The sequence below is a fragment of the Acomys russatus genome, chromosome 13, assembly GCF_903995435.1.
Source record: "Acomys russatus chromosome 13, mAcoRus1.1, whole genome shotgun sequence".
In the NCBI taxonomy this organism is placed as follows: domain Eukaryota; kingdom Metazoa; phylum Chordata; class Mammalia; order Rodentia; family Muridae; genus Acomys; species Acomys russatus.
The window spans coordinates 39023530-39041436 of NC_067149.1; the positions used below are offsets into that span (position 1 = coordinate 39023530).

At 38.6% G+C, this 17907-nt stretch overlaps 1 protein-coding gene across 4 annotated transcripts in view; it reads left to right on the forward strand.

The window, feature by feature from the left end:
- The window catches only part of Grm7 (glutamate metabotropic receptor 7), a 901188-nt gene that overhangs the window by 830324 nt on the left and 52957 nt on the right, over positions 1–17907 (forward strand). For all 4 annotated transcript variants that reach the window (XM_051155023.1, XM_051155025.1, XM_051155024.1 and 1 more), the window contains exon 9: positions 14182–14428. In XM_051155023.1, coding sequence (XP_051010980.1) covers positions 14182–14428 — 247 coding nt within the window. The remainder of the gene's footprint in view (positions 1–14181; positions 14429–17907) is intronic.

Consider the following 17907-nt stretch of genomic DNA (forward strand, 5'->3'; position numbering starts at 1 on the left):
AATTGTGGGCAATGAGAATGCCACCACACACTAAGCCAATAATTTGAACTGATCATGGCGCAGTAGGAATGCAAATCTTGACAGGTGTGAGTGATACTAGCTACGGTGTCAGGAATGTAGCCATGCCAGATGGTGCAGGGCTATGGAAAGTCCTGGAAACCTGCCGCAGAGGAGCCCCCTTAGTCTCATTTGAAGTTCCCAGAAAGACCACTCTGCGGCCTCCATAGAACTGTTTGAAGGGAAGAAAACCCGGTGGCAGCAATGACAATGCAATGCTAAGAGAGAATCCTAGGTACCCTATGACAGGGCACCAGGAGGAGGGAGAGGAAGAATAGCAAAATTTTAAAATGTGTAAATGATAGCCACTGTCCTATGGGCTGTAATGGTTGTTATGTGGTTACAAATATTTATCTCCAAAAGGGTCAGCATAGAGAAGAAAAGAAAGTCACAGACTCTTTTGCAGGTAATTTAGCCAACCCCATACTGTATGCATAGAATGTGTAAAACATGAAGGCACTTCAAGAATGAGCCTTGAGGGTTACAGTTTTTCAGATAAATAGAAGCAACTGGTCACAAGGAAAGGAATTTTAGTGCATGAGCAAGTTCCAAAGGGAACCCTACATTTTGACACCGTTAAAGGTGCCAGTTTGGTTGTCTCAGCAACCTGCAAGTGATAGGAAGAGGAAGATTCTATGAAAGATGTTAAGCACCTATTTAAATGAGTGTGGATGCATCTTTTTCAGGATCTTCTACAGGTTTTGATGCATGCATCTGGCATCTCCTCAGACACCACTTAGTACATCATAGAAGAGAGTTCCCAGTTTTGTCTTCTCCATAACATAACTATATAATGATTCTACAAGCCATGGCCAAGTAGAAAATTTACCTCTAAAACCGTTTGTTCAGATATCATTTACCATTTTTCTTGGAATTATATTCAGGTTTGACTTGTTTTCATTTCAAGACTCAGATGAAACAATACAACATAGGCTCTGATCTCCTTTCCCTAAGTTGTAAGCAAAGTATGTAAGAGCCAAGAAGTTTTCCTGGATTGCAGAAAATAGTATTTTTGTCAACCATTTCCTTTCCTTTTTTTCTCTTTCTTTCTTTCTTTCCTTCTTTCTTTCTTTCTTTCCTTCTCTCTCTCTTTCTTTCTATCTCTTTTTCTTTCTTTCGCAGTATCTTCAAAAAGACTAGGCTTTTAAAAAGTATTTATTTTTATTTTATGTGCATCAATATTTTGCATGCATGTACATCTGTATGAGATGGACCTCGGATTCCCTGGAACTGGAGTTTTAGACAGTTGTGAGCTGCCATGTGGGTGCTGGGAATTGAACCCAGGTCCCCTGGAAGAGCAGCCAGTGCTCTTAACCACCGTGATATCTCTCCAGCATCTGGACTTAACATTTTTAAACATTCGTTATTGGTTCCAAAAATTTGTAAAGGGATTAAAATTGCCCAAAAAGTGTGTGTACCATGTCCATTAAGTCTCTCTCTGTCTCTCTGTCTTTCTCTATCTCTGACTCTCTCTCTCTCTATCTCTGTGTGTGTGTGTGTGTGTGTGTGTGTGAGTGTGTGTGTCTGTGTGTGTGTCTGTGTCTGTGTGGTGTATCAAAGCCTAGTGCTTCACTGGGTTGTCTTGACAATGGCTATATTTTTTTTCCATTGGGAGAAGACAATAAGATGCTACCTGGGAATTTTCTGGAAACAAATCACCCATCCTGCTAAAGAGTCAGAATGTTGGTTTCATGGCTTCTGGATGCTAGAAGGAGTCATCACTGCTAATTGTGCCTCATTGATTAATGAATATTAAAAAAGATGAGTTAGAAGTAGAAGTGGATGCCCTAAGATCAACATAGTTCACTTTCTCCTTCAACCAGGTTAGGAAATATTCATATATTGCGGATGTAAACTTTCTGGCAGCTTCATGCTGTTTTACCTTTTGCAAAGTACTTTCTAACATCTCTGTTCTCTTAGATAAGGCTACAAAAGGAGCTAAGGACAGAAAATGCAATCTCTCTCCAGATGGGGACTGCTCAGGATGTCCTTACCTCTCAGTATCAATTTGTATTCCTACCCAAGTAATAGACACAGATGGGGAGAAGCAGATAAAGACAAACTAGGTAAACATATAACTACTGGGGAATTTTATATTATATAGTATAATTTCTCCCTCTTCCTCCCCCCTCGCCACATACATGCCAAGTACACACACACATTCTTCGATGTGAACAGCTTGCTTATTGAAAATGTAGAATAATGTTTCCTAAACTTGTTTGGAAATTTTTCATTTAGAACATGGAACTTAATTTGAGATCTTTAACAAGAATGAAAGATAAGATGGGGAGGATATGACAATATTCTAGAGAAAATGCATATTATGAGCAAAAGCTCTGTAGCCAAAGAAAGCATAACATACTAGATATTTGATGAAAACCAATACAATTCAAAGGTGGGGTGGTGACCTGCAAGATTAGCGTAAATGAATAACTTTTAATTTTGCATTGATTTATCAAAAGACAAACAATGAATGAGACATATACTGATTGCCAAGAAGCAGGATACAAGATAAATAAACACAGGACACTTTCTGATTTCTTCATTCTGTCCATCCATGATCCTAACAATATTTCGTGATTTCTTCTGTATTACATATTGTTACTTGCTTCATTTTATCAGGACTACACATCAGCTCAGGGCATGGACATGAAAATGGTTGAGGTGCAAGTTAGCAAGTGCAAAGCCTGCATCCAAATCTATCCATGCTGTTCTAATACTATCTTTTAAGGCTTTTACTGAACGAGATTTTCTGAAATATAGCCACTCATTTCTTCAGCTGCAGTTCCCTGAGCCATTACTCTGATCCAGTGAGTTTCTAGAGATGGTTTGCATTTACAGAGTCAAGTAAGGATATGCTTAATAAAGAAATTATTTTTAAAAAATTAAAAGAATTTCTATTTTTTATTTATCATCCTTTAAAAATTAAGTGAATGATCATAAGAATGGTTACTGAAAAAAAGATAGAGATAATATAGACCTGAGAGTCAGTAAAGACTCCGCCAAAGATGCAAAGTGCAAAGACAGGTGGCCAAGTAAAGGCCTTGGGGACAGAAAGCAAAGTAGAGGAGACATCATAGGCATAGACATAAGATAGACAGGACATGGCCCTTTCAAGGGATATGAAGAAAGAAAGGGAATGCAGAAATGGAGAGTTCTCTGGACCTGGTTACATATTTTTATCTTCATCTGATGCATGACAAAAGTTGAACAACATTAGCAGAAGAGACATCAGAGAAGGATCTACCTCTAAAAGCTTTTGAGGAGTGTAGGAAGGGCCTTCAGTGTCTAGTAGTTCTTGATGCACAATCCTTAGGACTGGAGTTTACATCACAGTACCCACATGATAAGCATGGCATCCAGTTCGTTCCTATAACGCCAGTTCCAAGTAGAACCCACAAAAGAGGGTCCCTCAGGCTGCTGGCTCCCTGACTAGTTGAGAAAACCCAGGTGCCAGTTTCACAGAGAACCTCTGCTTCAAAAGGAAAAGGGCAAGATCAATACAAGAGAACACTGGGCATTCTCTTTTGTCCTCTGCACACAAAGCACACACATGTGCGCATACACTCTCACGTACACATATGCAAATAGATAAATGTCTTCGTTTGGATTTCTATGGCTGTGATAAGATGCCATGAGTGAATGCAACATGAGGAGAAAAGGATTTACTTCATAGTAGGTTAGAGTCCATTACGAAGGGAAGGCAGGGCAGAAACTCAAGGCAGAACTCCAGAGGCAGGAACTAAAGCATGGAGAATAGAAGAACACTCCTTACTGGCTTCCTCCTAGTGGCTTGCCCAGTTAACTTCCTTAAACACCTCAGGACAGCCTTACCAAGGGTGGCATCACCCACAATGGGCTGAGCCCTCCCAGATCAATCATTAATCAAGAAAACACCCAAAACTCTCCACTTGCCTACAATCTTCTATAGGCCTGTTCTCAGTTGAAGTTCCCAGGCTTCAAACCAACCTAACCACCACATTAAATATGTAAATAAACTAACTGTTAAAATTTTTTTCTTAAAGGACTTTATGAAACTAGAAGGCAGATCCAGCAATTGACAATAGAGACCAGACCTCAGGCCTTCAGATTGAGTAGTGAGAAAATGGTGGCGTTTAAAGATCACACGGTTGAGCAATTCAGATACAAAGGAGAAGAGAAATGAGTCTTAGGAAGTCAAGATCCAGGCCATGAAGCACTTACCTCTGCTCCTTGGCTGCCCAGGCCCACTCCCTTTCATTGTACCTTCTGGTGGCATGGTGACTAACTAGTCACTGTCATATCTTAGAATGACCACAGCTCTAAAACTGTATGATTATTTATTTGAAATTTCCCAGGCAGCTTATTTTGGGCCCTAAACTTCTCCATAGCTGAGGACATTGATGGGGATGCAGCACATGAGAGAAAGCTAGCAGGGTCAGAAGAGCAACTCTGTAGGGCAAAGTGAAAGTTGTTGATGTCATTGAAGCCCTTTACCTGTCATCTGAGGATGACACCTAGCATATTAATGAATGGCTGGTGTGATATTCCAAATAACCGGGGCCAAGGCCAGGGCTTCTTTCTCCATCTACAAGAATGTCACCTCCCTAGACAGTACCAATATTCGCAGGGCACACGGAAGCTCATGCAGTATAAAAGTCGAAGGGCAAGAGAGGAAGGGGATGTCCAAAAAGAACACAAACTTATCAACAGTAATAATGGGCAGACCTAATGAAGTGGCAAAAGAAACCTGGAGTGAGCAGGGACCAAAAATCCCCGAGTGCAACTGAAAGCCATTCCCACTGGCATTGAGACAAGGACAGAGCATGCTTTGCTTGGGTGAGGACTCCTCTCTGACTTCCTGCAGTGCTGGTCCTCAGTTTAATAGTGGTAAGCGCTGTACAACAACAATTTTTAAACACGTGGAATATGCATGAGGGATGCTAGGGGCCCTTGGTCTTTAACCCTTTCCCTGACATCAGTATTTTCATTTGATGTTAGTTTTAGGTTTGTTAGAACCCTACTGAGGACTTTGAAGCTCAGCCAGCTTGGCAGCTTTGCACTTATGCAAATGAAGCCGCTCCCTATCTCTTTAGAAAGTGAATATACTAAGCTGAAGTTTTATGTTTTCAAAACCCACTGGTTGACTTGTGCAGGAACACAGAACATCTTGGCATCACCCCCCAAGGTATTTCTCAGTGAGGAAGAAACCAGACTTTTTGCATCATAAGGCGGAATGGAATGTAGCCTCCTGACGGGGGGGGGGGGGGGGGGGGGTGGGACGGGGGGGGGGGGGGGGGGGGAAGGCTGTTAGGTTCCATCTGGATGAATGTGGCCGGAGATTGAGAGGGAGCTGATGAAATCTGACAGAAGTGTGTCTCTCCAGCTGACAGTGGGAGAAATGCTTTGCTCTTTGTATGTTAAATCACTGCCAGGCAGAGACCTAACATTTTCTGTGCTCTCAAGCCAGCAGGAGGGGTAAATAACCTTTTTGGTAGCACAACACAACACACAGTGGCAGTATTGACTACATAAAAGAATGACACTTCTGTTTCACCTTAGAAGTTGAACATGTGTTAAAATCAAAACAGTTAGAACTCAGATAATGGAGAGAAATTCTGTGTACATGAGTGTGTGCCTAGGTGTATACCTGTGTATCTTTTTCTGTTTGTGTGTATGTAGGCTCAGAGTGCCACATGAATACTTACCAGTATGTATGCATGTGAATATACACATATGTGTGCATATGTTTATATATACTTGTCTGTATGCATGCTTATATGCATGTATATGCATATGTTTCTATGTATTCGAGTATGTTTATGTATGTAGTATTGTGGGTATACGTGTATACATGTGTTTGTGTGTGTCTGTATTCATAAGTATATAATTATATGTATAGGCTATGTGCATGTGGTTTTGCATATATGTGAATATATCTTTATGTGTTTCCATGTATTTGTGTGTCTGCCCATGTATATGTTTGTGATTGGAGTGTGTTGGTATGTGTCTGTGTATATATTTGTGTATACACTACTATTTGTATATTCATGTGTGTTTGTGTGCATGTGTATGAAGACGTGTTTATATGTTTATTAGTATGTGTTTGGATGTATGATTTCCAGTTATGTGTTCACTTATCTGTGTTAATATGCTTGTACATGTGCATTTATGAGTGAAGATATGTATGTGTATAAACAGTGTGCATATGTGTATATACACTTGTGTGTATGTGTGTGCAAATGTTTCTATGTATTTCAATGTGTTTATGTATACGTCTGGATGTATATGTGTTTATGTGTGTCTATGTGTACTTATTTGGGTATATATATACCCCTGTGTGTCGAAATGAATTTATGCCACTGGACATTGTGGCACATACCTTTAATCCCAGCACCTGGGATACATAGGCAGTCAGATCTCTGTGAGTTTGAGGCCAACCTGGTCTACAATGTAAGTTTAGGACAGCCAGAGCTACACAGAAAAACCCTATCTCAACACCCCCCCCAAAAAAAGTATGCCTGTGTGTATGTTTGGTCATGGGTGTGTGAGTACATGTGTGTTAATAATGAACCCAACTTATGTGTCCATGCATGCACATATACATATATATATATATATATATATATATATATATATATATATATATATCCATAAGTGTGTATGAACATTCCTGTGTGTGTCCATGTACATATGCATTTATATGTCCACAAATATGTATTATGTGCATATCTGTGCACATACATGAGTGTTTGCACATTTGATGCCTCCATGCACAAACCTGTGGGCACGAGTATGTATGTATATGTTTATGTTTATAGGTAAGTGTGTATGTAAGGGAATATGTACATTAATGTGCACATATATATGAGCAATTCTATGTATATAAATGTAGACTGGGCCTGTCCATGTACAGCATGTCAAGGTGGCTTTTCTAGGGTAGTTGGCCTTGAATCAGTCTTGGAGGGTAAGAATGGCCTGGTAAGGGAAACAGGAAACTATAGCCAGGATGCGGTCAATTCTAAGTTTTCTTTGTGGGAGAAGAGCCAGAATCAGACTTACAATCGGGACAGGGAAGCACAGACTCATACGTGATTCCAGCATGAGCAAAACCATGGGTCTCATGCATAAGTAACTGACTGGCATTCACCTGGAGCGCCTACCAAATAGGTAAAGGAATTGTGTGTGGACTAACATATCATGTCTGCTCTGTGAGAGCAAATGGGAAAAGCAGAGCATATGTAAAGCCAGGGCCTGCCCCATGATCAATTTAATGACCCATGCATATCCCAGACTTCCTGCAGTATCTCTGTTTAATTACACTTCCAGCCAGGTAGAGAGCTATCAAAGATTTAAAGGAAAAAAAATCTACATTGAAGAACATTAAAAGAATGGGTAGGCTATGAGTCTATCTCTTCTACAAATGCCACTTACATTTCCCAGACAACTGCCCCATGCCAGCCATGATGTGAACCCTTTTCACGTGATTTCCTTTATTCCTCTCAACTGTTGAAAAAAATTTCCATAGGATAGCAGAAGGAGACAGGGTTTACATCAAACCTTCTAGCAGCACACATGGTTTGAAGTCTTTACTTTCTCACTTTCTAGAGCCGAGGACACTTGCCCACAGTCACCCTTAATACCTGAAGGACAATAACCACAGTCAGCTCTAAAGAACAAACCCCTTCTTTCCTTTAAAGAGCCACACTAAAAGCTAAAATATCTTACTCACTTAAAAAATGTCTTCCTGTATTACATTCTAGAGCTTTCGGTAATACTGTATTATTCCCAACATAACAAAGGCCTTCAGTGTGTCAACCTCTAGAATAGACAAGAGCACTCAACAGGAAGCAGCCTCTCCCCATGCCAGGCATGTGGCATTGTTTGTTTCTGACTATAGAGCCACTTTAGCTAGGCACCAGGGTACAAGTGGTAAAGATTGAAAAACCTGTATTGACTTCCAAGAACTTTCATTTCCATATAGTCCCATGAATACCTCAAATACCTGCCAGGTAATGGTGCACCTCTTCAGTGGGTCCCCATCAAGGAGCGTTTTCATTCGTATTATACAAGCTGTGGGCTGACAGAAGCATTTGAGACTTCTCCAGCGACCAGAAGATTCCTGTAAAGCTCTTTCATTCCAATTCTCAGCTAACACCTGGGAACAGACAAAATTGACTGTTTTTTTTTTTTTCTCTCCACAAAATAGTCAATGACAGATGAAATAGGGATTTGAGTAAACTTCCGAAGAAACTAGAAGCAAATTTAATACAAACCTCTCAAAACAAGCTGTTACTCATTGGATTCTATATAAGAGACAGTCATTTCAAGCCATATGAGGAATGTAAAAAGAGAAAGAAAGAAAGAACAGGCCAGGACATAAAGCAGGTTGTTTGGTGCATTAACCAATAAATCAGCCTATGACTCTAAAATTATTATTGAGTGCTCAGTATCTGCTTGGTACCATTCTGCATCTTTCCCATGGTCATATCATTTGAAGGTAGAAATTGTCCTAAAACGCAGCAATCACAATCTTCACACTAGTAATAAGAGAACAAATATACACACATGGTGGAAAATGAGACTAGGAATGATGTCACCATGCTGGATGCTACAGAAGTTTATCACACTGAATTCTTGGGTGAAATGCAAAAGTTTTCCATTAAGCAGAACTTAATGAGTTCATATGGTGATAGACATTTTGTTTAGTATCTAGTCAGTCCTGCCTAAAAATGGCATTTGTTTTTAAAGAATCACCACTGATAGCAAGAGTGTGCCTTATAAATCACAGGATGAATGGAAAGATTGTATGATGGATACAGTAACTACTGACATCACCATCAATCTCTCTCTCTCTGAGAAAGGGGGGGGGCGCGAGGAAGGGAGAGGGAGGAAATTTATAAATGCATAGATACTGAAATTAGTTTGCAAAATAGCTGATAAATGCATGAATAGTCCAATCATCCAATCAATGTAATGTTTTATCTCATAAAAAACAACCTAAAGTTTTCTCATGGAAATAGATACCAGGATATGGGCACTGGAGATTGATATTATCTCTTTGGGAAATGGTAGCTGTAAATGTATGAATAAGGAACATGTGTGTACCTTTATATGTATTTCCCAGCGGCTTGGCTCAGCCATGCGGGGCTGACATGTTGCCCTAGTGTTTCCTGTGGAACAAATACCATTCGTTAAATAACATAATGTTCAAGGTTTTTCTAAAGTCCCATTGCCTATGGGATAAATCCGCACTATCTTTTCTCCTCTTGGTGTTTTGATCATGATATTACATGGCAACTTTCTTTAATTTGTATTAAGAATTTTTTACATTTACTCAATTCACGCCCATTTTCTCATCTTCAATTCTTCCCTTATGCCTATACAACACTTTTTCTTCTCTATGTTGTGTGTATATCTTTTAAGCCCATGAACCCATTTAGTACTGATGTAGTTATAAGATCATCTACTGGAGTTTGAATAGCCTCTCAGGGAATGCATCCCTGAAGAAAAGTGACCCTTTCACCCAGTAGCCATCAATTGCCAATAACTCCTCAGTCATTATGAAAGGTCATGACCATCTTCTTCATCCACATGGCATTGTATGTGGTTTGTGCTTGAAATCACAGTGCTTGTGCTTTCACATATGCAACTACCCTGAACCTGCATGTTCAAAGCAAGTGTTAGGGCACACTGATTTCACAAGGGGAGTACTACCTGAACAGCACATGAACAAACAGCTACTCCCTTGAGTACGAAGACAGGGAAAGTTGTGAGTAAAAGTGATAATGTTGAATATCAGATCAGATGTAAGCAAGACCTCAAAGGCTGTGCAGGAAAACAGAGGGCGTTTCAAGAGGAAGAGCTACGAGGAAACAAACACACAGTGGGAAAAGGCGTACATGAGGCTCTACATTGTCTTATCATTGAATACTTATTTATTTATACCCTCTATGTTTAATTGACCAATAAAATTACACATGTTTGTCATCTACAGCATGATGTTTTGACAGGTCTGCATTACAGAATGGCTAAATCAGGCTAATTAAATTACATTGCCTCTCACATATCTTTTTTGTGGTAAGAAAACTGAGAATTTTCTGTCAGCAATTTGTAAGTATAGAATACACTGCTATTAACTACCATCACTGTGCCATGAAGGAAATCTGATTGCTTTGCTTCTGCTATTATAATCCAGCTCCTGATGGCAGAGCACATGGCTGTCATGCTTGAAATATAGCAACTGAGCCAGAGCAGGCACACAGCAGTGTCTTAGTGAAATGGCATTCTAGACATGGTATTGCAAAATATACCACAGATACAGTGGGTCTAAGAAACATATAACCTTGAATTTCCAGCCTATGTTTACGATGTTTCTCCTATGTCAGTAGCTTGACACCAGTAGATTGCTTCAAACTCTTTTTAATAAAGTAATATTAGCAAAGACTCACATGTATACTGCAGTTTATTTTATTTTATATTATTGATGAAGACAATCACAATGATGATGAGCCAATTCTAATGAATCCCCAAATCTGAAATTTGTTTATTCCTCAGTGGCTCTTGTCTTTCCTCCTTCTGTAAGACCCAAGTTTCCTCTGCTATCCTTATCTTTTGAAGCATATTAAGAACATCATAATTCCCATAATTCCCAGAACTGCAAGTCTATTAGCCTTGCAGCTATTCACAGCTTGGTTTGAAACATCCAAAGCTTGTCTTCAACTAAACTGGCACTAAAACTTTTTTTTAACAAAGCAGTTGGCAACTTTGTCATGTTGTAGAGCTGTGTCTTCCAAATGCCAACATTCCCGCCTTGGAAATGGGAAGGAAGCTTTAAGACTCAGGAAGCTACAGGATCCGGGGAGGCCTAGGAAGCTCTGAAACTTACAAGATTCATAAGGGAAATTCCCAAGATTATGGAGGGATCAAACAATTGCTTGGGAAAGGGATGCTCTTCTTGGGGGGAGGAGGCTGCAAGAGGACAGGAAGCTGGACCAGGTGTGTGAGTTATCACTCTTTTCAGCAATGTTTTTGTAGGTAGTTCCAATAAATTTTCTGACTTACTTGGGTATTCCTGGGTGGAATCTTTCCTTGACTTGAGTGGAATCTTTTCTTTGAACTTTCTTTGGTGCCATATTGAATAAATGTTGAATGGACATTAGTTCACATTTTTTCCAAGGGAAAAAAATCCTTCAACAGTTCATGAGTACAGGATGTATTTTGTGTCAAGCAAACAGTATATCAATCTATAACAATTTCTTCCCTTGCTGGAGAAACATGATGCTTTGATTAAAATGACATTTCAGAGTGATCAGTGGGAGATATTGAGCTTCCACTAATGACAGATTGACCAATGAAAAATTTCCAAATTAGTAACATATCAGAGATAAGAAGTAAACTAATAGTGCTGTGTTAATTTCTGGAGTACTGAAGGAATCTCAGGGTATACCCCCACATCTTTCTGCAACTATCAGAACTAGGAAAGAGGAAACATGGAGTAGATCAGGCTGAGCACTCCCCGGCATTGAACTATGTCTAACCCTGTGCATTATAGTTACACATGCTCTTTGCTATATTTCTTTCTGCTTAGGCAGAATTAGCATGGAATCTTATAGATGTTCAAGCCTAAAGGCCACATATGTCTTTAAGCTTAAAATATCTCAAAGTGGCTGGAGAAGAAACATTTTCCCAAGATCCTTTGTGCTACACCCTAGTGTAGCAGGAGCTAAGTACTAGGATCAGCGATTCCTCTGGTTCCTTGATTCCTAGGACCCTGCTGAGTTCTTCCCTCGCCATTAATTAGTTTGGTCTCCATTTTATGAGGTTGGAGATGCTATTCTATTTATTTTTATAGTTGAAAAAATGGAAAGCTGGAAAGAACCCACATAACAACGTGTGTCATGTATAAGGCTTTAAGATAATTGATATAAAATATTTGCACAGCCCTTGCCTTACTTTACTCTGCAAGTGTATATAAATGTGAATGTGAGTAAAGCCACTTGCAACCCAGTACCTGAAGCTGGGTTCTGGAATTATTTAGATGGATGGCACGTGCATTAAGGTAGAAATTCTAACACTGTCTGTGTTCTCCCCAAAGGCCTAAGCCACTTTTGCCAAGATGAAGGACAGTCTTTTATTTACTAGGCAGACTCTCAGATTGCCAAGGTAGGAATAGGCAGAAGAGAGAACCAGACCTGGGGGAGGCTTGAACTATGTGAATATGGTACTTATTTGCTAATGAAAGGGAGAACCAACTATCTCATTTTTTGGCTAAGTTAATTAGCTAGTCATAAGATAGTGGTATAAACTATCTTAGGTTATAAAGGGTAGTTCATTGTATGATGAGCATCATGTAAAGTAAAGGCAAATATGATATTAAAAGTGTTACAAATTATGTTGTTAAAAGCATTAACTATGACATCAAAATGAAAACTTGAAGCTTATAGCCAGAACATTCTCATCTATGTGCATCCTCACTTTCTACTTGGCTTTTTTTTTATTACTAGAGATGGAACCCAGGGCCTTGAGCATATGATGCAAGGTGGAAAAGTCTCACAGTTTTTTGAAAAGGAATACCCAAATGTTAGTTAGATCTGATAGAAATATTTATATATTTAGAGAATGGCTATGTGACTACTGAAGTATAGTAGAGAAAAAAATGGTGTCAGCAACTGAGTCTATCCACCATATATTTATATAGTATCTGACACTTTTCTATTAGACAGAGACTAATGTCTCCAGAAAACTTCTAATTTCATGGAACCTATAGAGGAGATGGAGAAAGTTTAAAATCCAAGATATGAGAATAAAATTTCAACCTGAGAGAGATTCCATATAGGAAACTGTACTTGGAGAAGTTATAAGAAAAGAGGCCATGGGAAAGAATATCCTGGAAGAACATCATAAGAAGCAAAGGAGAAAGAGGTCAGACAAGAGCAAACAAACTTAAATACCAAAAACTTATGAAAATATCCCATGGACAAATGAGCAAAGTCTATGTAACAGCTGAAAGACAGTCCACAATGGAGAGGCAGGAAGTTGAAATGCAAAGAGTTGAGAAGTAGGAAATTCATCTGCAAAAGCAGTCAAGTATAGCCAATGTAGAAACATGTAGATTCCTAATGGTGTCTAAGAAGAAAGTAGGGCCTGTGGACTACCACAGTCCAGTTCATCGTCAAGGATATACGGTTGCACTGATATAAAAAGGTTCACCCCCTTTCCCAGTCTAAGCTACCCTTTAGAACCCATGTCTAAGTCAGACATACCTGTTTTTTTAAGGAGCTCTAAGTTAGCTGAGGATATATCATAGTCATAGATGTGCCTGGACCACAGAAAGATGACTGTGGCTCTTCTCTTACAGATTGTATAACTTCATATACCCTTTGACCCTCATCTATTCACCAAGACAATGACTTCACACATTGGACTGGGAATGATTGCTTAATTCAATAGGATACCCAAGAAAGCACAAAACTATGGTGATGAGGATGTGGGTATTATCCAAAGTACAAATAACATAAGAGTATAAAAATGAGGTATTATCATTCAATTATCAATTTAGCAACATAAACAAAGTAGAAAACCCATAACTCAATGCTAGTGTTTCACAAAACACATAAAAGCTCAAAAGTTTTACTTTTTAGGGAGACTGGATCACTACTCTCTAGGTTTGGTGAAGGTTCATGGTGTTACAAAAATGATATAACAGAAGCACTTATGAACAGAAATCATTTTAAAATAAAGTTTTAGAATTTCTGCATAATAAATCAAAAAATAAGTTTTTGTTTTAAGCTTTAAAATAATAAGCAAATTTTACCCAAGATTATATTACTATGATAATCTATAATTTATGTTTTTATATCTATCATTGTCACTAAAAGTAATTTGAATGTAAATAAAAGTCTACTCTGAACATCAGTCTAGAAGATCTCTCTGTGCAATACAAAAGGACTTACCCAGTGTTAACACACATAGGCGTAAGCACTGAAATAGATGTCCAGCCAAGTTGTCTTTCTTTTTAGCAGAAGGTCATTGGGATTGCTGTTTTTCTCCTAGCCATGGTCATTCATGACACCGCTTTAAGTATTCACGCACCCTCTGCGGTCATTGTATTTGTAATAGTGCCTTGTGTGTTGTGTCTCCTAGCTCTACATACAAACTACCACACTTACAATCTCCATGAACCTAAGTGCGTCAGTGGCGCTGGGAATGCTATACATGCCGAAAGTGTACATCATCATTTTCCACCCTGAACTCAATGTCCAGAAACGGAAGCGAAGCTTCAAGGCCGTAGTCACAGCAGCTACCATGTCATCAAGGCTGTCACACAAACCCAGTGACAGGCCCAACGGTGAGGCAAAGACAGAACTCTGTGAAAACGTAGACCCAAACAGTAAGTAACTCTCTTTTCATCTTTACATCCTGCATCAGAAAATTCTAAAAAGTGTGATGTGTGTGCTGTTTTCTGAATTCTTCCTTGCCATGTGGGTCATTTGCCCTGATGAGTGGTCACTTCTTCTCTTCTGGTTTTGATTAATTTCTGCTACCGTTTTCTGGGTAGAAAGCTTTTCAGAATTCTGCCTCTTCCTCATTCTCTTGTCTTTTTTTCCTTTGCTTCAGAATCATCCAGTGGAATAAACATGTTTATCAGAGCTCTCTTACTAGACCCTTCCCACCAGGGAAGCGACTTCCTCTTAGGAAGATTACTTCCTGATGGAAAAGCAACTTCCTGTTAGAGAAATAGCCATACCCAGTGAACTATTGCATTAAAAGTAAAATTAAATTCTTGAACAACTTTAGAAGCATGCTTTTCTTCCACTGGGATGAGAAAGTTGAGAAAATTGTTTCCAAATCAAGTCTTTTAGAAACAGAAGCATAAAGTATTGGATAAACTTGTTAAATTTTCATTCAAGTATACAGGGTCTGAGAGCGCCATGCTAAAGGCAGCCCACACTTGGGGAAGCATCACCTATGCCACTAAGAAGAAAATCATTTTGTGAAGAACAAAAGCTGATTTTGTTGCCTGAGTAGGTCCTATAATAAAATGGGCACAGGACATCACACAACTGCCACTACATTGACTCAGATGGTAGCGACATAAATTTCTCAATTACTATTTTTAGTAGCAATGTGGTAAGGAGTATAGCTTTCAGGTTAAATCTACGTAAGTATAAATGCCATGAGGTAGAAGAAACTGAACCCAGAAAAGTAACATTTCTATGATTTTATGTATGCTTATAGTTATAACTATATTCATATGATCAGTTTCCCAGTACATCTCAGTTTCTGTAGCTGTTTACAATAGAAGTTTCAATTTTCCATTTCATGAAAACTTTATTTATTCTCTATTTCAATAACAACTTTAGATCACATATATACATCCATATATACCTAAGTATACAAATTTAACAAGATTTGCCCCAAATCAGCACAACAGGTGGAAGCATCTTTATTTGTATTTTTAAAATGAATAAATATGAACTATAGATTCAGACAACTAATCCTACAGTATTTAAGAATTAATAACTTTTGACAGCAGCTAACTTTTTTATGTTAATGCTAATCCTTGTTGAGTCTTTGAGTAGTTTCTATAATGCAAATTCTAACACTAATACTAACACTGCATCAGCTAATTTTAAAATATATATCACACGGGGAAGTTCTGTATGCTAGACCTTGCAATTATTCTGCACAGAAATTGTATGGATAAGATGCTCTTAGTCTCAATTTACTGATGAAGCTTCACTGCAGGGAGATTCTGTGACATGGCCTGAGTCATGCACCTACTTAGCATCCAAGTTTGAGTTAACCTAGGTCTTATATCTAAACACATAGTTATTCCTCTTATGTACTGTGTGTCCTGAAACATGACTAAGAGAACAAACTCCCAATGCATGAGTCATAAATCACTCTTGTGGTCCTCTTACTTGATAATATAACTTTAATAATAATAATAATGATAATAATAATAATAAAATAGTGTGATGGTGATGATGATAATAATGATGCTGCTTGTTATGGCTATGCTGCTGCTGCTGCTGGTGGTGGTGGTGGTGTTTTGAGGGGAGTTGTCTTTCTTGAAACATGTTATACTATGGAAATATATGGTTGTTTGTTGTATTGCCTACAGTTGGTAATAACCTACATTCAAAGAAGGCTGCCCAGGTAGAGGCTTTATCATATTAATTCAAAATTCAAACATTATAGTGTCAAATGGGAGCACTGCACTAATTCCACTGAGAACTCATTGGACATATGTTCTTAAAAAATGTGTCTGTGCGGTCGTTCAGATATCTATAAAGTGTCATAACAAACAGTCCAGGGACAAAAGAAAAGAAAATGAAGAGAATAGTACAATTAAATACAATCTTCATCACTCAACTTGTCTGAAAGACATTTGAAAATTTACTAGCATTTCTGGCATTGTGTGTCCACTGCCCTAAAACACCACAAAGGGTAACTAGAAATGGACTGAACCACAGGAGGAGATTCATGTACCTCCCAACATTGGGGTTTCTGATGAGCCAGCTCCTGCAAAACATTAAGAGAACCCATTCGTCCCAAGCCATCTAACAGCACGGTGAGCAGGCAAGCATGTGTTCTGAATCCGTGCTGTGTGATCCAGCCAGCACAAACACCAGTGGTTCGCAAACACGCAAATGTTCAGCTTTTCAAAGAGAGAATGTATCTAGTTTCTATTTGACTTTGTTCTAAATAAATAACCAGCCATGGCTAAGTACTTCACTGGAAGTACTCACAGATCTGGACATTTGGTCATATTAAAGCCACGTGTTTAATCCTGAGATGCCCAGTCTGAGCCTTAGTGGAGACTGGCTTTTGTTATATTAGCATCAATGCTTATCTGGTACAAACACAGCTTAAAGAAATGAAATATTGGAGATGAAAAACACATCATTTAAAATGTTCTCCAAACAAGTCCCTAATGTAGAAAATGTGGTATCATAGATGACAATTGCATTTGAACTTGTGGCTTGAAAGTCACAAATATGCATATATATGCATGCATATATACTATATTTATATACATATACATTTGTATTAAGACTACTAGCAAAAATTTAAGTTAATGAAAACAGAGAAGAATATCTTGATGCTAGGAAATATCATGATATCATATATGTTGAAAACCAAGAATGGCTCAAATCATCTCCAGAACCTAAATTTTATCAGTGGAGACACAGGAAATATTTGCTTAATTTAAGCTATTTGGAAAAAGAAAATTATAAACAGTACAGGCACTTGAAAATATGCATCTCTCCAATGAGCAAATTATTTTTAAGGTGATGGAAGGTATCTAAGAGAGGCCAGTTCATAGTATGAACTTCAAAGTAATTAATGGACCAGAAATGCTCTCCAGTCTATCTTTGCTCTGAACACTGAGTCTGAATGTTTCTCGGTCTTTGGTGTTTTCATCCTGAATGGCTCTGCTCCATCACTGCAGCTTGCCATCTGGCGCATGACCGCTTCCATCCATCCACCTCCACACTGCACATGTCTACATGAAAATGAGCTTGCTTCTTGGCTTAAAATGTTCAGACATTAAACTGCCCTCTTCACTGCATTACTTTTCAAGGATTGAAATTTTCCTCTTGAGTTGCTCCTTCAGTTAAAATTCTGATTACCTGAAAGAAAAACATCTTTTTGTTGGGATAAAGAATCAAACTTGTCAAAGTGTTATTGTTATCTGTACACTGTGTATATATTACATATTCAAACTCAGGCCACGGTTTGCCAGGTCTATGTTCAGACTGAAAACTAGCAAGCTCAGGGAGTTTTAGAATGAAGCTCCAAGACTTTTTATTTATACAAAAGTAATTTCTCCCACAGGGGTTCAGAAAAGCTAACCCTCAT